This window comes from Agelaius phoeniceus, chromosome W, assembly GCF_051311805.1.
Source record: "Agelaius phoeniceus isolate bAgePho1 chromosome W, bAgePho1.hap1, whole genome shotgun sequence".
Lineage (NCBI taxonomy): Eukaryota > Metazoa > Chordata > Aves > Passeriformes > Icteridae > Agelaius > Agelaius phoeniceus.
In genome coordinates this window covers 10,775,875-10,799,183 of record NC_135301.1, presented here as the reverse complement: position 1 = coordinate 10,799,183, position 23,309 = coordinate 10,775,875, and the positions used below count along the sequence as shown (strand labels likewise).

The 23,309-nt window shown below is 40.3% G+C and overlaps 1 protein-coding gene across 1 annotated transcript in view; it reads left to right on the top strand.

Moving 5' to 3' along the window:
* Positions 1-23,309, top strand: part of LOC129133643 (zinc finger SWIM domain-containing protein 6-like) — a 341,180-nt gene that overhangs the window by 275,347 nt on the left and 42,524 nt on the right. The window contains exons 8-12 of the mRNA XM_054653272.1: positions 2,302-2,448; positions 4,635-4,895; positions 8,130-8,265; positions 12,577-12,734; positions 13,270-13,433. Coding sequence (XP_054509247.1) covers positions 2,302-2,448; positions 4,635-4,895; positions 8,130-8,265; positions 12,577-12,734; positions 13,270-13,433 — 866 coding nt within the window. The remainder of the gene's footprint in view (positions 1-2,301; positions 2,449-4,634; positions 4,896-8,129; positions 8,266-12,576; positions 12,735-13,269; positions 13,434-23,309) is intronic.

Here is a 23,309-nt window from a genome sequence, read left to right as displayed (position 1 = left end):
TCATCCTGTATAATTTATAGGCTCTTAAACAGAGATTTGCATTCGGAATGTCAGGTATTTAAAATAATTTTTCTCCTCTGATGTGTAATTTAGCAGACCTATATATTTCTGAGGTGGAAGCCTAAAGTTGACAAGGCAAAGTCTGCACTACAGAAATTTATCCAGTTTGGCAGTTTCTTCCAAAAGTCTTTGATGATGCTTAAAACTTTAGTGGATTCACAGCACTGGAAATCAAATTTTTGAAATGCTGGCTTTATAAAATGTTCTGTGGTGTTCCCACTACCCCTATTTTCTGAAGGAACATTCTTCCAAAAATAATCCTTCACTGAACTTTGTCATAGGTTTTGAGAGGTAGTGGAAGAAGAAAGGGGTGACTCTGTGATTAAAATGCATGTGGAAAAATTAAAATAACATTCTCAGCTACTTCAAGAAAACCTTTAATTCAAAATTAGTTTAGATCTTTGTTGCTACTTTTAACTATGTGTATCCTCATGCATTGCAGGCAAAAATACCAGTGTGAAGTCACATGTGTAAATTTTTTAACTGTATGTGCAGGTGTTTTCCCAGAAATGTTCATTTAGAAATTGAAGACCAGGTAGATACCTGACTGAAAAAAAAATATTATTTGGCAGTTCCTATGTGCCTTCATTTCACAACACCCAAGGAAGAAATTTTGAGCACTATTCTGGATCCTAGATTTCAACAAAACTTAAAAGCACTTTGCATTACTACTTAGAAGAATTTTTTAGTGTTTTTACCATGTAATATATCTTTCCTTAACATGAAGTTTGTAATTTCTATGTTACTCACTGCTTTGTTTCATTATTTTCACTCTTATGTTTGAAATTTAAGCAATTTTGTTTTAATAGTGAAAAATATGCTTGTCTTCTTTATAAGCAGAATAATTCTGCAGCTACAGTTTCAGTTCAGCAACCACCACATGCTTCTACTTAGCTTTCATTCATATGACTGATTTGACAATTGTGGAACCACTTGCATGATTTAAAGTTAAATCTCTGTATGAATGGAGTATTGAAGCCTTTGTTTGGCATGACACAAGTGAAGCTCACAACTAGACATAATAGATGAAATGGAATATAAGTGAGTCAGTAAGGTCATTGATATTAATAGTTTTTGGTAATATTACATTCTTCTTAATGTCATTTTTAGCACATGCTATTTGTTAGTTAGACAATTATTTACTACTTTGTTGTTCATATTACATATCAGTTGATTTTTTTAAAAAAGCCACTGTCTTGAACACTGAGTCCAGCAGTGTGGCTATTTCATTTTGTAGCTCCACACATTTAAAGGCAAGAAGCAAGCTTTTAAAGCTTTGTGATAATACTTATGATTACTCAGAAAGATGGCACTTCGTGAATGAAAGAGCACAGAGGCAGGTACAAGTTAGTGTGTACTAAGCAGAGAAACAGAGCATCTGTAATGGCTTGTATACAATTTTTAAATTGTCACCCATAATGCACCTGATCTCTCATAGTTCAGTTGTGTATGTGTCTAGGAGAAAAAGCTGAGGAGTTGAAGGGGAACTACTGCCATAAGATTCTTAGTTTAAAAAGGGATTTGAGTAATCTCTAGCATCTTTTACCACAGCCACACTTCTTTCAATTCATTGTGTCAAACAATTTTTAATGTTGTAACTGATTGATGGATGAGGGCTACAGAACAAAGTATCCATTAAGGTATTTGTTGACTAAAACTTTAGAATGACAAAAAATGCACTTGAACAATTTTTTTTAATTTTATACCTCATTTAAACACATTATTCTTTTTTTTTCTTCCTTTTTTTATTAGGAACTATCATTATGAGTTTATTACTTCAATTATTCAGATGCAATAAGTTCATATTTTATTTATAGAAACTGAACATTTCAGAATATTTTATTTCAGTGCCTTCAGCTTCACTTAAAATGTGAAAATGGCACTGCATCTTTTGAATGAGGAAACAGTGGTGAATATTTTACCAAAAAAAGTCTTTGCTGTAATTTTTCGGCAGACATTTCAGAAGTTACTGGTATCAAGTTAAAGATTTCAAAAGATACTGCAATTGAAAATTTTGACCCATAATGTGCTTTGCTAGTGCTTGAAATGTTTGGCCTTTGTCCATTTTCTTTTTTTTCCTCTTTTAACATATTTACGAAGGGCAATTAATTCACACTGAGAGATATTATTTTTTCCTTCTAAGCAGAAGAACATTTTAATCAGTTTTACTTCTATATATGTTTTGAGGGGATAATATGAACTCTCTTTCCCTCCCTCCTCCCTCCATATTTTCTGTCACAGAACTTCTTCAAATAGGAGTAACCTCAATAACAAATCTTGAAGGTTGGGTGGGACATCCTTTGGATCCAATTGGCACCCTCTTCAGTAGCCTGATTGAAGCCTGCAGGGTAGATGATGAGAGCTTCCATGGATTCTCAGACTTCACAGGTAAGGCCATGCAAAGGGACCGATCTTCTCTAAGTCTTCAGTAACCAAAGACATTTTTCTACCTTACCTTTCCCAATTAACATCAAAGCCAGTGTCTTTATAGTATAAGAACTCACATTTACATTCCCTAAGAAAACACAAGGTAAAGAAAATGTTTAAAGTAAAACTGTCATATGAAGCCTTCAAAAATTACCAGTTATTCATTCTTGAAGGCAATTCAGTATTTTACACTTGAAATAAAACTGAATGAGTTCATAGCAGCAACCCTCTTTGCATACATTACTCTATCCTCTTTTGGAGAAATTACAGGAAATCACAGAATTGTTGAGGTTGGAAGGCTTCTCTGGATATCGTCTAGTCCACCTACTCTGATCAGAGCAGGGTCACCTAGAGCAAGTTGACCAGGACTGTGTCCATTTGAGTTTTGAACAGTTCCAAGAATGAACACCATACAACCTTTCTGGGCAACCTCTTAGTGCTTGACCATCCTCACAGTAAAAAAAGTGGGGTTTTTATACTCAGATGGAATTTCCTGCATTTCAGTTTGTGCCCATTGCCTCTTGTCCTGTCACAGGATACCACTGAGAAGAGTCTGTCTCTATTTTCTTTACATTCTCCCATTAGATATTTGCATATTTTGGTAAGATCCTCCTGAGCCTTTTCTTTTCCAGACTAAACAATCCCAGCTGTCTCAGTATCGCATATGGGAGATGCTCCAGTCCTTTAATCATCTTTGTGGCCCCTCACTGGATCTGCTCCAGTAGGTCCATGGGGAGCCCAATACTGAACATGGCACTCAAGTGTGGGCTCACCAGTGCTAAGAAGAGGGGAAGGATCACCACGTCCAATCTTCCTATGTGGTCCAGGATATTATTTGACTTATTAGCTACAAGTGTACATAATACTTCAAAGTAATGACAAAACACTTAAAATTTATAACATACATGGTCTATAAAGTACATGGTTTATAAGGGTTAGGAATTGGAAAATAGCATTGTAGTATAGATACATGATTTTGGACAGGATGTATATGACCATTCTAACTTCAGTATTGCTTCTCAGGAGCTTAACTGATTTATTCCTATTCTCAGCCTCTTTCCACCTCTGTGGTAGTTTCTTATCACCTTCTGTGTGGTCAGAAACTTGAGTCATTCCTCTACCTATAGATCCTTTATATGCACATCCCAAATCTCCTTGGGGCTTTTTGTCAAAACTAATTTTATTCAATTAGATTTTCTTCAATAAACTTCTAATCCCATATCCACCAATTCTGGAAGAACTTTAAATAAAAGAAATCAGATTCTTTGCAATTAGAAAAAAGAACCCAAAACAGCCCCATGAAATAAATGTAGTGTGTGTTGAAATGTAAATTCCCCCTACACTCATATATGCAATCTACTAAATGCATTTTGCCATCTCATTTGCTGCAGCTGTCCATCTCCTTACATCTGTACATTGCAACTTTTTGTTCCCAAATTAGACTGTAAACTGCTAGAGGTTGATATAGCATTTTGTCATATGGTGTATTGGTGAAGTGCCAAATCAATCAGTAGTACTCTTTAAAGCAATTTATGGCTTGGTCTGTGTGGAATTTACAAGTAATTTTTACTAAAAGTAGCATTTCTAGTGCTAATAAAAGTCAGAAACATTATGTGTGTTTATCATAAATGCAACTAACAAATAAAAAAACATGAAGAGAGCTTTAGCAAACAGAATGCTTTAAAATTGTGGAGTTCCCAGGCCTACTGTATTTGCATAATCCTAATAGCTTCAACTGAAATCTATGCAGGTGTATAAGCACCTTCCTTTTCCACTTAGACAACATCAAAGCTTTAAGGGGATACAGAAATGGGTTAGGGAAAAAATTGAAATAGATCACCCAATGTTTGCCTTATTAACACAAAGCTGGAGAAACTGCCTTTCTCCAAATCATGCAATTTAAAATGAAAACTTTTATTTTTACTAGAGTGGATTTTTTAAAACCTAATTGTTTTGTGTATTTCTGTGATGTGAAATTGGATCAGGTAGTTTATGCTGGATGATTGGATATTGAGATTGCACTCATAATTTAAATATTTTTTTTAAATGGATACCGACAGAGGAAGAATTTGAAAATGTAGCATTATAGGCAGATTATGGATTTTAATGATTTCCTGATGTGTTGTTCTTTGTGTCGCTCTTTACAGAGAACATGGGGCAATGCAAATCTCGGGAGTACCAGCACCTGCCTGCACACAAGCTTTTAGAAGAAGGGGAATCTTATTTAACGCTGGCTGTGGAAGTAGCATTGATAGGGCTGGGACAGCAACGAATAATGCCAGATGGCTTGTATGCACAAGAGAAGGTTTGTCGAAATGAGGAACAGCTCATTTCTAAGCTACAGGAAATTGAATTGGATGATACTCTGGTGAAGATTTTTCGAAAACAAGCAGTCTTCCTATTAGAAGGTAGTTCAACATAGATGCTAACTGCTTTTTAAAACTGTCTTCACTTACACAAGCCCATGGAATTAGTATTCCAGTGGAAACTGCCTTATATACTTAAGATGTTTTTTGATGTGGAACTCCAGCAAAATTTTATTTCCAATCTCTTATGAAAATCAAACATACTTCAGATATCACATGACTGTGGAGATAAGACATCTACTAACCTAAAAGCCTTTATTTTTAATTTTTATTGCATTTTCTTCTTTAGATTTGCTCAGTATCCAGGCTCACAATTTAATAATATAGACATCAGTTATCATCAACAGTCCTTGGGTAGTAAATTTCAAAATGTCATTTGACTCCTGAAAAATGACTGGCAGCTTTGTAAATGTATGAAGATTTTTACCTCTATTCCCCAGTGAAGAGCTCAGAAAATTCACTTAAATTTGCTGGGACAGAAATATAGCATTTCCTTTGTAGCAATTAGGAATATGAGTTGCCTCTGAAGTTTGTATCATACCTGAAAATTGAAATATATGGACAAATATTAAGGCTTATGGCCTGGTCTCGTGACTAAATTTTGATTAAGACAAATAACTTGTGTTTGGGAATTGCAATTGTGTATTACAATAAAATCTGTACCAAAAAGTGCATGCTTTTGCCTTAGCTTTTAAAAAGGCTTGACATATAACACTTAAGCCTTATTTTCAAAGAGTAATCTTGTGGGTTCTAAGATTGCTATTCTAGTTTTTGGGGGGTTTTAACTGGAGGGAAAAACTTTAAAGGAACTAAGTATCTAAAGGTGTGGTCCAAGTTTTCAGTGCTTTCTCAAGAGATGGTGGAGAGTTTGATCCTGCTCTAGGTCAGTTGTGAAGATTGTTACATAGCACTCAGGTTTTGCTTTCTTTCTGTAAGACATTTGTCATTTAAAACTATTTCTTTAATGGAGGAGATGCACTATGTTGTTTAGAGTTCTCAGCTTTGAGTCACTATTATTGCCCAGATCCTTAAAAACTTTGGTACCTACTGGTGGTACCATTTGAAACTGTAGAAAAGCTGCACCATAAGGAGAGTCGCTGCTTTATGGCCTTTGGACAAGAACAGCTTCTGGCTGGATCCAGCTATTCACCACTATAGAGGGATCCTATGGATTATAAAATCAATTTGCTGTATCTGTTTATTGGTCAGGATGCTGTATGAGGAAAAGGCAGGATTTTTCTCAAGTATTCTCTGATACTTCTAGTTTACAACTGTGATCAATGATATACTTTTTTTCTTAGAGTAGTAAACAAGTGATGATAGCAGGAAACCTACTAAAATAGCTACATACAAAATTATTGTGGTGAGCAGCATGCAACAGTGGCCTTGCATTACTATGTGTTGAGAAATCTGGCTTTTCTGCAATAACTTCAGTTTACTCCAGGTTAGGCAGAAACTGCCGGATCACATGGAGGAAAAAATGTGCAGTGATTTACAATTCTAATCATATCCATTGTGGTTTTATAGTTGATGTTCTTTAGATATAATAAAGTTTAATCCAGTATTAGGCTAATTTCTATGCTGTTAATGCAGGTTAATGCAGATTAATGCATGCTGTGTGTAGCTACCATTTGAATACATGGGAAAGCAGAACATAAGACTGTGTTGCAAGAACTGTTCTATTTTTTTGCTTGACTGCTAAGTTAATGGCAGAATATATTTTCATATAAATGCTTTGTCATTTATTCTCAGTCTTCTGAGTTTCTGAATGGACCACCAACTGGCAAACAGACATGAAATGGCTTCTTTCATACAAGCAATGACAGCTACTTTTGAACAGCTTTCAATTTAAAATGACTGAGACACACTGTCACCTACTTAATCTTCATTGATGTTTCCATTGTGAATATCTCCAGCCTTCAGAAATGGCCACCTATGGAGCTCAGATTTTTTTTTCATGCCTAGTGATTTTTACCTTCGCATTTTGTGCTAAGGCACCAAAAACATTGATGAAACAGCTGTGCTGGTCTAAGCTGTTAACATTTCTCTCTCATGGAGTTAGTGATTCCATACAGCAGAAGTGGTTGAATAAATTTTGTGACTACTCCTCATCTGCTTCAGTGAAGGGTCAGTCATGTTAGTTTGAACCACAGCCAGAAACCGATACATGTGACTGCAATGAAAGAAGTGTGTCAGACAGTCATCCATCCATCCATCCATCCATCCATCCATCCATCCATCCATCCATCCATCCATCCAAGTGTGATGGGTTGGAATCTCTAGTAGAGGAGGAAGTGGTAACTTCTAGGACTGCTGGCTATTTGTGCAATAATTGTCCGATAATACTTAATTTAAGATTCTTATTCTGTATCTTGCAATGTTTAACATCTGAACCTCTAGCCACTGAAGTAAAAAACTGCTTGACACAATGTTCCTATTAATAAGAATAACAGTCTTAAGGTTGCAAGAAAAATGCAAAAATGGAATTCCTATGCACTATGAATAATCAGAACTCAGCAGTTTCATGCAATTGTTTTTAAAATTGTCATTTCTGTTGTCATTCTTAACACTGTTGTTATTAAGTACTGCACTGAGTGTGAGCAAAATCTATTGCCCCAACAATGGGAATAGTTTCCCCACAACAAACATAATTTTTAAGATTGTGTGGCTATAATAGACTAACAAAAGCAACTTTGATGCAAGACCTCACCTAGTCTTCTCTGGAGACCAAGTCTAGACCAAAGGGTTATTTAAATGCCTAATGTCAAGTGAGACATTAATAAGGATCAGGTGCTGCTGGACTGATTTGTCATGTAAATTCAATTAAAAATACCTGGTTTTCCACTGTAGCCACTTATTTTTTCCTGTGGATTTGTGATAAGACAATTATGAACCAACAGAGGGTGCATAGGAATTCATGTACATGATATAACTACACAGAGGCAAAGCTAGGATTATCACCTTCTACTTTTGCATACCATAGATTTGGTGAATGAGCCCCATGGAGCCCTGGGACCATTCTGTCATTTGTATGTGCATTGGTAGTGTGCTTAGTACTATACAATTTGCAATGTGTCTTGTTGTCTCAAAGAATAGATGGCATTTAATAAACTTGTAATATATTTCACAGACATATCAATAGAACTTTACCTTTTGTACAGCAAGCTCTCTCTGAATACCAACTCTAACTCAAGGTGTAATCAATGGGTTCTAAAGGTCCAGAAGTTGAGTTTTAACAGTCTGTAAAGACTGATATTCTCTTTTTCTTTCCCACAGCTGGACCATATAGTGGTTTAGGTGAAGTCATCCATCGAGACAGTGTTCCAATGCACACATTTGCCAAGTATCTTTTCACCTGTCTCCTACCTCATGATGCTGAATTGGCATTCAAAAGTGCACTGAGAGCCATGCGGTATGTATTCACAAGTCATCTAGAAAGAACACAAGTAGCAGTTTGAAAAATGGGAAAAAGCTTGGTAGTCAAGACCTAGCCTTTTTTTCTAAAAGCATTGTTCTGTTTAAGGAGAAATTACTTTGGTTTTGTCATCTGTAAAAGCAATCGATGTCTGTACTAACTACAGTATAATTTATAAATGTACAATTAGTGTTTATATACAACTATAAAACAGCATTCTATGTTACAAATCCTTCTAGAATTCCACTATTGGGACTTGTGGTTTTGTATTGAACAACAGCTTTAGCACATGTGTGTGTTCTTTTACTGATGTGGTTGCGTGTATATAATGCAAGTGGCAAGGAAATGAGCAGAGGCATCCCACTAGCAGTCTTAGGATCATCTGCTGTTTAGCTGCTTCCCCTCATTTTATATACTGATCATGATGTCATATGGTCTGAAATATCCCTTTGGTCAGTTTGGGTCATCTGTCCTGGCTGTGTCTCCTCCTAACTTCCCATGCATCCCCAGCCTCTCCCCAGAGTGGCAGTACAAATAGCAGCAAAGGCCTTGGCTCTGTGTAAGCCCTTCTCAGCAATAACGAAAACATCTCTATATTATCAACTCTGTGTTCAGCACAAATCCAAAACACAGTCCCATACCAGTCACTGGGAAGAAAATTAACTCTATCCCAGCCAAAACTAGCACACTCTAGAAAGCCAAATGAGGAGAAAATAGTCCCATGTTCAAAGGACTAAATGGGAAGGCATGCATAGGAACAAAACATAGCTACCATCAAGTCAGGGCAAAGGTCTGCATAGCTTGTTTGGGGTTTTGTGCCTCCAAGAGTGTCTAATAGTGGGTGTTAGGGAAAGAATGTAAGAAATATGAGAAGCAACTTTGCATACTTGCTACTTAGCATTAGAATTTTTGAATTCGAATTTTTAGAATTAGAATTTTAAAAAGATCAATTTTATAAAGTACACTTGTATCCTTGTATTCAATTTCAGTCACTACCTTAAAGTGTTTCTCAGAGATTGTGGGGAGTTTTCCTCTTTAAACTAAACGACCGAGACCACGTTAAAAGGCTAGAATAGACATCTATGAGTAGCTTTGCACAGTGCACTGAATGCTTCAGTGAATATTATGGCAACATGCCATTCCTCTTGAAGAAGTATTTGGGCTTTCCCAAGAAACAAATCATAACTGATAACTTCTTTTCTGGAAATTTCCTTTTTCAACTGGAAAAACAAGCAAGGCACTGAAAAATCCATATCTCTAGTTGATTATGGGGAGCTCCAGCCATCTTTTGGCATGAAGCTGCCATCTTGGCCAAAGAAGTTACTTCTCAAACAGACCAGTATAAGAAAGAGTTATCTGTTTGTTTCTAGCTGGTAAAATCATAGGAGACATCAGCATAATCAGGGCCATTCTCCATAGCTCTCTTGGCATCACTTTTAAGGCAGATGGGCATTCAGCTTTTTAATATTATTTACTTATGCATTTTTAATATTTTGTAATATATTTGGCACTCTTAAGAAATGTGGACTGCTATCTTGAACTTTGAACTGTGGTGACAGAAGATGCAGACACTTTCTATTTCATGTCTGTCTGTGTTCCTTGAAACTTCTCAAAAATTCTTATAAAGAATGTTAATTACTTTTTCCATTCACACCAAAGTGATACTTCAGTATACAAAACATTCCTGATAAAAACCAAATTAATAACTAACTAAACCTAAATATTGTTTTGAGGTGGGGAAGGAAGAAAGAAAACAGGAAGATTGAATGTTGTAGTGGGTTGACACTGACTGGACACCAGGCACCCACCAAGGCCACTCTCTCACTCCCCTCCACAGCTGGACAGGGGAGAGAAAATTTAACAAAGGGTTCATAGGTTCATAAGGACCAGGAGAGAGCACTCATCAAATACCATCACGGGCAAAATAGGCTCAACGTACAGATATGCACTGAATTTATTACACTAACAAAATCAGAGCAGGATAACGAGAAGTAAAATAAAACCTTAAAAGTACCTTTCCCACAACCCTCCCTCCTTCCAGCTCTGCCTCCTACCCCAGCAGCACAAGGAGACAGGGAATGGGGGTTATGGTCAGTTCATCACCTGTGTCTTTTCCTGCTGCTCAAGGAGGAGTCATTCCCCTGCTCCACTGTGAGGTCCTCCCCATGGGAGACAGTTCTCCTCGAATTTCTCTGTGAGTCCATCTCACGAGCAACAGTTCTCTGCAAACTGCTGCAGTGAGTCCATTCCACAGGCAACAGTACCCTCCTAACTGCTGCAATGTAGGTCACTCTTCCACAGGGTGCAGTCCTCCAAGGACAGGTTGCCCCAGTGTGGGACCCTGTCTCCACAGGTCTCCCTTGAGGTCATAGCCTCCTCTCAGGCATCCACCTGCTTTGGCATGGGGCTCCTGCATGGGTTGTGGGTGGATCTCTGCATCCCCATGGACCTCCATGGGCTTCAGAGGAGCAGCCTGCTTCACTGTGTTCTTCACCACAGGCTGCAGAGGAATCCCAGCTCTGGTGCCTGGACCACCTCCTCCCCCTTCTTCTTCACTGACCTTTGTGTCTGCAGAGTTGCTCTTACATGTTCTCACCCCATTCTTCTCTGGCTGAAATTACAACTGCACAACAATTTCTGGTTTTCTTTCTTACATATGTTACCACCATTTCTAGTTGACTCAACCTTGACCAGTGGCACATCCATTTTTGGAGCGACCAGGGATTGGCTTTGCCAGACACTGTGGAAGCTTCTAGCAGCTTCTCACAGAAACCACCCCTGTAGCTCCTCCACTATCAAAATCTGGCTGTGCAAACCCAATACAAATGTATGTCTCGTGTTTGTGAGGTGGAATGGATCAGAAGAGGGAAATTTAACCATCTCTTCCTTTATGGCACGGGAAAATGTTTCCACATAGAAATCTGCATGGCTGCTCATGCTTTTAGAAGTCAAACATATTTCTTTCTTCACTTGAACATTTATGAAAGAAGCTAACTTCTCAAGACAACAGCTAGTTGCTCTCCAGACATAAGTGTTAAGTGTCAGTCAACACAGGTCATTGACCCATGATGACAACTCTGGAGTATTTTGCCTCTCTGCATTCAACATCATCTGTTGCAATTTCTTTTTTTTTTTTTTTTTTTTTATTTTCTTTTAGTGTGTGGAACAGTCAGTGTGAAATCAATAGAATTTGAGACCATAAGGCCTCTCGTGCATGCACCTCAGGGCTGCAAGGACAGGGTGTGCTATCCTTGATGGTCACTTTTGTCTACAGTTCTCTGCTTGCAGCACTGAAACATATGGAGTACAGCCTTGGAGAATGTGGATCTGCAGTGACCTAGTTGACTGTTCACTTGGAGTATGAACTCAAATGTTTGGCTTCATTTGGCTGATTCCCTGTTAAGCCTGAATTTCAACCCAGGCTTTGTGAGTCAGCCTTTAATGGCGATGTTTAATCACAAAGTAGCTTTGCTAAAACCTAACTAAATAATTGATGTTTCAAAGGGCAAAAAAGTGAAGAATGCTAAATCTGCTTGTCCTTGTTATAATGTTCCCTAATCTTGCCAAAATTGCATGAAAGCCACCAATTCACAACAGCATTTCTTTTCACAGCAAAGGAACATAGAAGCTGGCAATGAAATTCAAAGTGACTGGAAATTTTCCTTTCAAGATCTTTGTCCATTTGCTGTTACTCATAACCTAATAATCCTTTTTGCATTATGTTAGTTAGGATTTTTCCTGTTTGTTTAAACTATTTATTAATGCATTTTTTCTCCCCCTTTTGTGCTTGGAAAAAATCAACTAGGGAATTTATATGTATTTTATTTTTACATATATAAAGCTATATAGAGGTGTCCTCCTTCCCCTCACTTTATATAATGAGCATGAGGCCATATGGTCTGAAATATCCCTTTTGTCAGTTTGGGTCACCTGTCCTGGCCGTGTCTCCTCTCAACCTCCCATGTGCCCCAAGACTCCTTGCCAGCTTGGCAGTGCAAAAAGCAGCAAAGACCATAAATCCAAAACATAGCCCCATACTAGCCACCATGAAGAAAATTCACCCTACCTCAGCCAAAACCAACACAATGACTTAATTGTCCTATGAATTCTTACAGATGCCTGCTGATGTAGGCATGTTTGGCAAATGGACTTTTAAGACTCCCCAAGAAAAGAAGTGGTTTTCCAATATCTTTATACTCCAAATTGCACATTTAATAAACAAGGTCGTGTTCTTGCAACTTTAGTTTTGCTTATGAGTAACCTAATATAATAATGATTTGATGAAAGAGTATTTCTTTCTTATTCCAGGTTGCTAGTATTGGAATCTATGGCTCCTTTGGGAGATACATCCCGTCCACACCACATTGCATCAGTTGTTCCAAACCGGTATCCCCGGTGGTTCACCCTAAGTCACATTGAATCCCAGCAGTGTGAGCTGGCATCTACCATGTTGACAGCAGCCAAAGGTACATTGCTGTCAATTACGTACTGAACTAAGTGCATGCTTTTAATGTTTCATTAAATAAACAGATTATAAAACTTGTGTTTAGGAATTCAAATTGCAGCCTGACAGGAGCTTGAAATGGGAAAAACAAACTGACTTAAACTTGAACTGACTTAAACCTGTCACTTAATTTTCTAGAAAAGTGGTTAAAGTAGCTACATAGTAGCCAGATGGGTTTCATTTGAGGCTGATGAGACAGCTTTTTGTTCTTCTGACACAATATAGACTGGGAAAACCAAGAGTAGACAAATCACTTCTAAAATTCACAAATCAAGATGACTTTTAGCCATGTACTACACTAACACCATCAGGCACCAGGGGAATTTGTGGTCTTGTATCTTTTGTTCATGTAATTTCATTATGGAAGGTTTATAAAATTAAAATGGGCATAACTGAAACATTGTACTATTTTGTAGCAAAGGCAAGATCAATTATAATGCATTTCTGTATGTTTTGGAAGCTTGTTCTGTTTTGGTGATTCTGTTTACACCTTGCAGGTGATGTTCAGAGGCTGGAAACAGTGTTAGAATCCATTCAGAAAAATATCCACTCCTCATCACACATCTTCAAACTTGCCCAGGATGCATTTAAAATAGCAACACTCATGGACAGCTTACCAGATATCACTCTTCTGAAAGTTTCTCTGGAGTTGGGCCTTCAGGTATTTCCTTCGTTCATTATTACTACAGTAGAAGACAGGAATTTGACCCTGTGTTGGTGGGTACAGCTCTTTAAGTCATTGAGAAGCCTCTCAAAGACCCTCTTTGGGCTTTGTCTGGAATGTTTTTATTCTGTTTTCTGATGTAAAGCACAGTTAACTGGTAAATACAGAGCAAGGATCTGTGCAGTCCCTTTGTGCAATTTGAGTGGAAGAGAGAGCTTGGAGCAGCTGGCTGAAGGGCATTCCTCTGTTCAAGTGTAAAAAAGGACCAGTGCAATGGGTTTGGGAGTATATGTAGGGATGCCTAGAGAGCAAAATTAATCTGCTTGCCAGAAATAATAGTATAATTGAATAGTTTGGGTTGCAAGGGACCTTTAAAGGTCATCTAGTCCAACCCCCTTGCAATGAGCAGGGACATCTTCAACTAGATCAGGTTGCTCAGAGCAACCATCTATGTGGCCCTCCTCTGGACTTGCTTTTGCAGATCTTTTCCATGGCCTTGAGAGGTTTCTTGTCATTCCTCCCATTTTCCCTTCCTTTACCTCAAATGACATTTTGTAGGTGCTTGATAAATTACTAGAAGAAGCCGAGGTCAAGCATAATAACCCGTTTCAAGGCAGACTGTACCTCTCAGTTCTTTCATCAAATCCTGCACTCCACAAGCTGTGGGATGGTTATCTGTATCAGTCTCGGCTTGAGGTGTGCAAGAACCTCAGATCAGTTTTCGGGCTCTTATGAGAGACTTCATAGGTTGAAAGGAGACAGATGATAAGTTTTTAGGTATCTGGAGTAATATTGCCTTACACTGATGAATCTTGGGGTTTGCACAGTTCATTTCAACAAAAATAAATCTCTTCATCTTTCTTCAGGGAATTCTTAAAAACAAGAAAAAAACAAAAACTCAAAAAATTCAAAGATCAGAAAACTATTTATTACTCTGCTTCAGTAAACAAAGATAAGACTTCTGGGGTGTCCTGGTTTGAAAAAAAAGTGAGTTTTTTGGGATGCTGTGGTCAAACCAATAGGTGCTCAGATTTGAATATTGGCACCTGGTGTGGCCACTGAGGACATGGATACGCCTCTGAGAACACAGGGGGTTAAAAGCAGAGAACTTCCAGGAAAACTTTCTCTTGGGTTCCGTCTGTGAAAGCGGTCAGACCTCCCCCGCCCAGCTGCAGGCTGGGTGGGGGAGGGGAAGCCATGCGGCCAGGTGAGTTAGGCCGGGGCCTTGGACAGAGAAGGGAGGGGAAGGCCCCTGCATGATGGAAGGGTGGAGGAGAACCAAGAGGCATTGGGCAGCCCCCCCAGAGAGACAGAGAGAGCAAGAGCGAGCCTGTGCCTGTGCTGGTGCCACCTTGAAATTTGATATCATATGCTGGCAGCACAGCCGAAGGAGAAGGGGGGGTTCAGCAAGGGTGCAGGGAGAAGGTGCCTGGCAGGGCAGCGTGGGAGTTCTGGACAGGCAGAGCCTGAGATTTTTAACCATTTTCTTGGATGATGGAAACCTTACAAATGCTGATCCTCCTGAAGTTGAATGAGAAGAGAGATAGGGATGAATAGCAGGAAATGAGCAAGTATGATGCAGGATTGTGCAAGTGAAAGATGTCCGAGAGAAGTTGAGAAGAATCCTAGGTGGGAGGAGATGATGGAGTGGCCTTTGGCTGGACTTTTCTTGTATAGCCATGGACAGAACCATTTTTTTTTGTGACACAGAGACTGCATTTAGGGGGAGGCAATGGCTTGGAGCCAAGAGAGTGTAGTGATGTTATGTGAAGGAGTGCGTGAACAGAGACGATGGGTGAGGAGGGTGGTGGTGCCCTCCGTCTTCAGGGAAGAAGAAGACCTCTGTTCTCGAGACCCTTCGGCCCCAGGGGGTGAATTTGGGGGGGACAGGTGTCCCAAAAGTGAGAGACTGTGCTTTTTTTGGAACTGGGCAAAGTATCCTTAAAAGGGGAACCCTAGAAGCAGCTCTGGGCCATGCGCAGTGGTGAGAGCACTGTACATGGAAGGAAGATGTCACGATGGCAAATGTTCTCCGGGTGGTGCCACATGTGACATGGAAACACAAGAGGTCTCAACTGTGTTTCCAGGGGAAGCCTATGGTACAAGAGGGACTCCTCTCTTGTTGATGAACTGAGAATTGATTATCTGAAGGGTGGTGATGGACTGAGAGTTGGTGATCTGAGGGGTGGCAACTGAATTGAGAATCCAAGGTTTTGTACTACTGTGATGTATTGGAAATTTGGTGGGGGGAGGAGGAATGTTTTTGGAAGGTTTTCATTCTGAGTTCTGTGTGTGTTTCTTTTTATATATAGTTGTAGGTTAATAAAGTTTTTCTTCTTTATTCCTAAGTTGGAGCCTGGTTTGCTCTATTCCTGGTCACATCTCACAGCAGATACCAGGGAGAATATATTTTCATGGGGGCACTGGCATTGCGCCAGCGTCAAACCATGACATGGGGAAAGGATATTATCCTGATTGCTTCTCATGCCAAAGAAAGCTAGTATTTGACTATTCTAGATTTTCAGAAGCTAAGGTCAGAAAGCTGAGATTGTGTGCTTTGTTGGCCTTTCCTATTCTGAAGATTGCTGTGGAAATCTGCTCTTTTTTTTCCTTCACATCACGTTTCTTGCTTAAATGTTTGTTTACTTGAGAAAGATTCTTATGATTGACTCAAATGTCACCTCAAGCATTTACCAAGTATCATTCAATGGTAGCAGCACACTTTGGATATCACTGTATTCATGGATACCCCTGTGTGGATGATGGTGTCATCAGAATGTCTTCAGTAAGATCTAGTGAAAGAAATATCATGAACCTGTACTTTCTTGTAAATCCAGTGTTTGGAATAAACTGGTGTAGAACATGTCCACTGTCAGCCCCAAACTTACTAAGGTGGTTTAAAAACCTTAAAGGTAGTTTGCTTTCCAGAAGGAAGATGCATATCAGTTTTCTGGTAGTAACTCACAGCTATATAGATTTCTACAGTAACATTTTTCCTGTAGAAGTCTTATAATGTCAGTAATGTCTTCAGTGGCCTACAGATGCTTTCCCCTCTCCTGCCTCCCGACCTAATGGCAATTAGATTGCCTATGTTTGCTATCTAGTAATTGACTGCTTATGACATCTGCCCTATAAAATTCTATTACTCCCCTCGCACAACAAACTGAACAGCAGTGTCCTCACCAGCCCAACTTGTCATTGTTGGGCTGAGGAGGTGATAACAACAATTTCACAACTCTGTCACTGAGATTAATGTGACAGAAAAGCCTCTTATATTGGTCTAGATTTGGGAGTAATATTTGGACTCCTGGGTTCTTTCTCCCTATTTCCAATGGCAGCATGTGTTATGTGACTCAGCAGAAGGAAGGCATTTAAACTAGCTGTGGAAAATGTGGCCAAATGGACATGGAACATCTCAGGTGTATTCTGTCCTTCAGAACCTTACTGGCGCAGACACTCTGAGATCTGCAGGTACAGGAGGGGCTTCTGTTTCTCCATTTAACTGCTGCATGCTACATCAATGCCAGTGTTACCACACACACTCACTGACAGGTACTGCTGGAAGAACTGCTGAGCAAGTTAGTGCAGGTGATCGCTTGATGCCTATTTGGCGAGTGTGCTGGATTTAACACCAGCCAGAAGTTAAACTCCAAATAAAGTTAAAGTTAAACTCCCCTTCCTTCACCCCGCCCAGTAAGGGAGGGACAAAAGCAGAAACTATTGTTTGAGATAACAATTTACTGAAAGCACAACACAATGGAATAAGACACACACAATAACAATATTGATAGCAAAAGTATACAAAAAAAAGGTGTTTTACCTACAAAAAGGTGTTCATTGCTGTGGTGGGTGGTTACAGGCTCCTTAGGAGGGATGGGCAGGGCAGGTAAGGCGGGGGGTGGCTGACTGTGTAATGGAGGGGATGGAGTGTACAGAGCTGTTATGAATGAGTGTTTTAAGATCACTTGAAGAATCACTGGCAAAGGTATCAACAAAAACAGGTTTCATATAAAAACAACAGCATGACAAAGTTTGTGGCAAGGCTTACTCTACTACTTACTAGATGGATAAAACACACAGAGAAAAAAAGCAAACAAAAATCCAAAATCAATCAATCAATCAATCAATCAAAATGAAAGTAAACCCCAAATTATCTATGTGGAGGCTGCTGGGGGGCGGGGGGCAGACAAAAGGTTAGGAAAGGGTAAAGATAAAAAGGAATATGATCTAAAGGCCCAACAGCACTTAATTTAACTTAAACTTAGCAGCACTTAATATCATTTAACTTAAACAATTACTGATATAAAATTTCAATAGCCAAACCGAATTTTATTTCTATATCTTTTATTTTAAAGAAAGCAAGCAAGCAGCGCTGGGTGGCCAGGGAGTCACCGCTCCACTAATGGCACACACCACTTACAAGTTCAGCAAAGTATATATACTGTTTTTAAACCTACAAAGCATTTTCCAGTGTGCTTGGTTAGTCCGAATCAGCAAATATCAATAAGCTGGGATCAGCAATTTCATTATATTTCCAGGTGGTCATTGGCTTTCTGTCCTTCTTGTGGTCGTCTGGAGGAAGGCCTTACACTGGTGTCTGCTACATGATTTTGTCAAGTGCATCAAGCTTTTTATTATACATAAGCATTTAGTTGCTTTGTTGCAATATGTCTTAGCTTTACCACAACTTCCTCTGTTTTATTCTAAGCACCAGTCGTCTTGCTACCTCATCTCTTTACTATACTTCTTCTATTTTGATGCTTTATTTGGCTATTCGGTCAGAAAGTTTCAAAACCGTTCTTTGTAGCTATCCCAGGGAATGCACCCATTTTCGACACAGCAGATACAAGCATTTGCTGATTCCATTGCCAATTGACACGAACCAGAAAAATATTTTTCACATTACTTAAGTCAAAGAATTTAGCAAATGATTCATATAGAATTTACTATACCACAACAGTAACTCACAGGCCTAACTTACTTACAAATCGAATGAACTTGAGAATCTAGGAGAGAAGCATTCCTGGTACATTTGCTATAGCATATTCACACTCTCACGCACACAGACATAAAGAGTCTGTACAAGATACCTGTGAAAAATTCCTATCTAATTCAGTGAAATACTCACTTCAGATGCCTTTGCATCTTCTCAGTGCGTCATGGGTTGACACTGGCACAATGCCAGTGCCTCCATGAGAATACCCTCTCCCTGGTTTCTGCTGTGAGATGTGACCAGGAATAAGCAAAGCAGGCTCCCACTTAGGAAAAAAAAAAGAATTTATTAACTAAACTACAAGGAAAAGGGAGAGAAAAAAAAAAACCACACAAGGAAAATGAAGACTTCACAAATACATCTCTTCCTCCTCCCCACCAAATTCCCAATACAATACATCCCCCAAATCATCGACTCTCGGTCCGGCACCACCCTTCAGAATACTCAATCCTCAGTTCATCAAGAGGAGAAGGAGTCCTTCTTGTGCCAATGGTGACCTCTTCCTTTCATGTCCAGCACTCTCACCACTGAACACGGACCAGAGCTGCTTCCAGGGTCGACTTTTAAGGATGCTTCGTCCCACTCCAAAAAGGCACAGTCTCAACTTTGGGACACCTGTCCCCCCCATATTTTTCACCTCCTGGGGCCGAGGGGTACCCACACCGAACCCTCTTGGTCCTGAGGCATTGCCTCCCCTTAGAATGCAGTCTCTGTATCACAAAGAAACATGGCTCTGTCCATGGCTACACAAAAAGAGTCCAGCATAAGCTACTCCATCATCTCTTCCACCTGAGTTCTTCTCTATTTCTCTCGTGGCCCATTTCCTCTTATCTCATCTCTATCTCTCTTCTCATTCAGCTCCAGGAGGATCAGCATTTGTAAGGTTTCCATCATCCAAGAAAAGGGTCAAAAATCTGAGGCTCTGTCTGTCCAGAACTCCCACGGCTGCCCTGCCGGGCACCTTCTCGCACCCCCCCCCTTCTCCTTCTCGGCTGGCCAAGCAGGGGCACCAGTTCTCTCTGTCTCTCCTGGGGGGGGGGGGGGGGGTGGCTGCCCAATGCCTCTCGGTGCTCCTCCACCCTTCCATCCTGCAGGGGCCTTCCCCTCCCCTCTGTCCAGGGCCCCGGCCTACCTCACCCAGCCACATGGCTTCCCCTCCCCCGCCCAGGGGAGGTCGGAACCTTTCACTGACCGGAACCCAAGAGAGCCTCCCAGGAGGAGAGCCCTGCTTTTAACCCCGTGTTCTCAGAGGCGTATCCAATGTCCCAATGGCCACATTAGGTACCAATATTAAAATCTGAACATCCATTGGCCTAACCACAGCATCCCAGAAAACACATTTCCTGTCAAACCACCACACAGTGGGAAAAGGGTTGAGCCTTGAGGAGTGGGAGTATCAGCTCAGAATCCATTGTCATCATTTGGCAATCCTCCGAGTATAGCAAATTTGAGTTTGCTGATTCTGAAAGACTCCACTCAGTGGGTGATTGCTGGTTGTAGCCCACTGCAGTCTGGAAAAGCTCAAAGGCTCTGTCTTGGTCTGAAAAGACAGGCGTCTACTAAGGAAGGCAGGAGCCTCCCCTGAAATGGAAAATGTAAACCCCCTCCCTCTGAATTGTTATAATTCTGAAATTAAGGGGCTGTCAGGCAAATATATGGGAGCAGGAATAACAGTTCTTTATTAGGGAAGAAAAAACCCCCAAAAAACAATGCAGTAAACCAAAACAACACTGACAGAGTCAGAATACAACCTGACACCCTGTTGGTCAGGGTGTTGGTAGCAGTCCAATTGAAATGGTGGCTGCAGTCCTCCTGGAGTGACAGATGTGGTTCTGTTGAAGCAGTGATCCTGTAGAAGGGTGTAGTCTTGCTCTGAAGATCCAGTGGTGGTGTAGACGGGCCTGGTCTTTCTCTAGGAATCCAGTGGAAAAGGCTGCCTGTGGTCTTCCAGATCTCTGCTTATATCCAGTTAAGAATGCTTGGCTCCTCTCTCTGGGCGGAGCTTCTCACAATGGGATGATGTAATTTTATTAGTCATGCAGTGAGACTCAATGGCCCATTAACAGAAGATATCTCCCAGAGGGAGGATTGGTTGTGGAAGAGATAAAGAAAACTGCCCAATTAACAGAAGATAACTGCCCCATCAGATAACAATAGAATACACATCCCCATTTCCAACCTAAGAGGCTCTCACTTTAGACTGCTGTTTATAGGCCCACAAGACAGTAGGCTATGGTCATAGTAATTTTCCATCCTGGCCTCAATTTGGGTCAGTAACTTTGTTTGAAAGTTTGAGAACAAAACTATTATTCACTTTGGTAGCTATTGCTGCTGAACAAGTTATATTTCCTTAAGAAGAAGTCTATGCAGTAGTGGGGGAAGATGTTGGAAAATTCTTTTAGTTATAGCGCTGTATTGTGTCTGACTGAGGTAAAGTTCACAGCCCTTACACTGCTCTACTTTGCATTAGTAGCTGAATAGGTGTTGAAAACAGACCAGTGATTTGGCTCCAGCTGAGCAGCACTGTCCCTTGGACATTCCTTCCCCCATCAAAGGGATGGGAGTGGACAAGATCCTGAGAGGGGACACAACCAGGCCAGCTGACCCAAATTAGAGAAAGGGACATTCCATACCATATGACATCAGCTCAGATATATAAAGCCAAGGAAGAGAGGAGGAAAGGGGGGGCATTCATGATTCCTCAATGTTTGCCTTCCAAAGAAACCATTACGCATGCTGAAGACCCGCCTCCCAGGAAGTGTCCAAACATCACTGCTAATGGGAAACAGAGATTGACTATTTTTTCTTTAGTTCACTCTAATTCATCCTTTCTGCTTTCCTGCTGGACTGAGGTCTCCATGGGGTGTGCAAGTTCCATTTCACCCCTAACATTTTAACTGGGCTTTGCACTATTAGCAATGAAGTGTGAACCTCTGTCTGATGACATTCCCACTAGCATTCCAAACTTCGTGATAATTTCCTTCAACAAAACTTTTATCACCTCCCTATATTTGTTGGTGTGACAAGGGAAAGCTTCTGGCCATCCTGAAAAAGTATCTACCAGTGCCAATAAATACCTGTACCCGTTTTGATGTGGAAGCTCTGCAAAGTCTATTTTCCAATAGTCTCCTGGACAATTTCCTTTCTTAGCAATCCCAGGTGTAGGCTGTATAATTTGATGTGTATTGTCCTTTAAACAGGTCTGGCACTTTTTAACAATGCTTTTCATGATACCAGTCATTCGTATGCTCAACACTTGAGGCTTCCCTGCTTCTACCATAGACTCTATCCCCCAATGAGTTATCTTATGTTGTTTCTCTGTGATTTTCCTCATAAGATGTTGGGGAATTATTACCTGTTTGCTGGGTGTTATCCACTGTCCTTCAGGACTCTTTTCAGCATCTAACAATTTTGCCAGTTTCTCTTCTTCAACCTCCTTGTCCAAATGCTGATATTTCTTAGGTAAGGCTAATAGGGTGTTCCCACCAGCAGCCTCCTTGGCCACTTTATCAGCCAGACAATTTCCAGTATTTACTGGGGTCTCTCCAAATTGATGAGCTTTACAATGCATTATTGCCACCTTTCAAGGTAACTGCACTCCCTCTAACAATCTCTGTATTATTTCTCCATGTTTCACTGGGGATCTTTGAGAGGTTAACAGCCCTCTCTTTCCAAATGGCTCCATGGGCATGGACCACTCCAAAAGCAAATTTCGAGTCAGTCCAAATACTTAGCATCTTCTCCTGTGCAAGCTCTAATGCTTACATTAGTGCAATCAGTTCTGCTTTCTGAGCTAATGTGTTGGGGGTTAGGGCTTTGGCTTCTATTATCTCATGCTGAGTTACCACTGCATACCCTGCTCTTTGGATTTCATTTTTCACAAAGCTGCTCCCATCCACAGAGTTCCCAATCCCCTTTTTCCAAGGGAGTGTCCTGTAGGTCATCTCAACTGGAGTACACCAGTTCAATGGTCTGCAAGCAATCATGGGTTGGTTCCCCTTTTTCCAGGTCAACTTCTAAGAACACTGCTAGATTCAGAAAGTTAGTTACTTTTAACTACACATCATCTTATTCTAACAATACTGACTTGTACGAAGCAAAGCGACACAGAGTCCCCAGGCAGGTGCAAAGGAGAGCCCCTTTATTGCAAAAACCAGGCCTTTTTAAGCAGTTAGCTGGTTACCCGTTTACATAGTTTTAAGGCACAACAAGCCTAAGTCAACCAACCACCATACACCACAATGTGGACATGCAGGAGTCACGCAGCACGTCTCTCACGTCTCTCTACCCCTATTCCAGCTGAGTCACTCTCCCATAGCTCCCATCTACTTAGCCTAAGTAGCAGGCCTGAGACATGATTTTACAAGGGTAACAAGGCCCTTATTTTATAAGGCTTTACCTATATGCAATACTGACTGGTATTTTAACATCCTGCTTGGTGATAACCAGTGTCCTCCTTTTTGTTCCAATGCTGTTGTAACTATGGGGCACAAAACCAGTCAGTTGCTGTCCCAGGGTTAATTTTTTTGTTTCCTGGATTAGGAGGACTGTTGCCACTACTGTCCTAAAACAGTACGTCCATTCTTTGCTGACATCATCAAGTTGTTTAGAAAAGTATGCAACAGGTCTCTTCCAGGATGCCAGCCATTGTGTCAATGCCCCCAATGCTAAATAAGAACTTTCATCCACAAACAGTTCAAAAGGTTTTTCTAAGTTTGGTAGTCCCAATGCAGGGGCAGTCATTAAAGCATGTTTCAATTCCTGAAAGGCCTTCCTGCATTCAGGAGTCCAGATGAGGACTTCATCCTTTTCATTAACTGCTTCATCTAGAAGTTTAGCAATCAACTCAAAGTTGAGTATCCATAGGCGACCCCACCTGA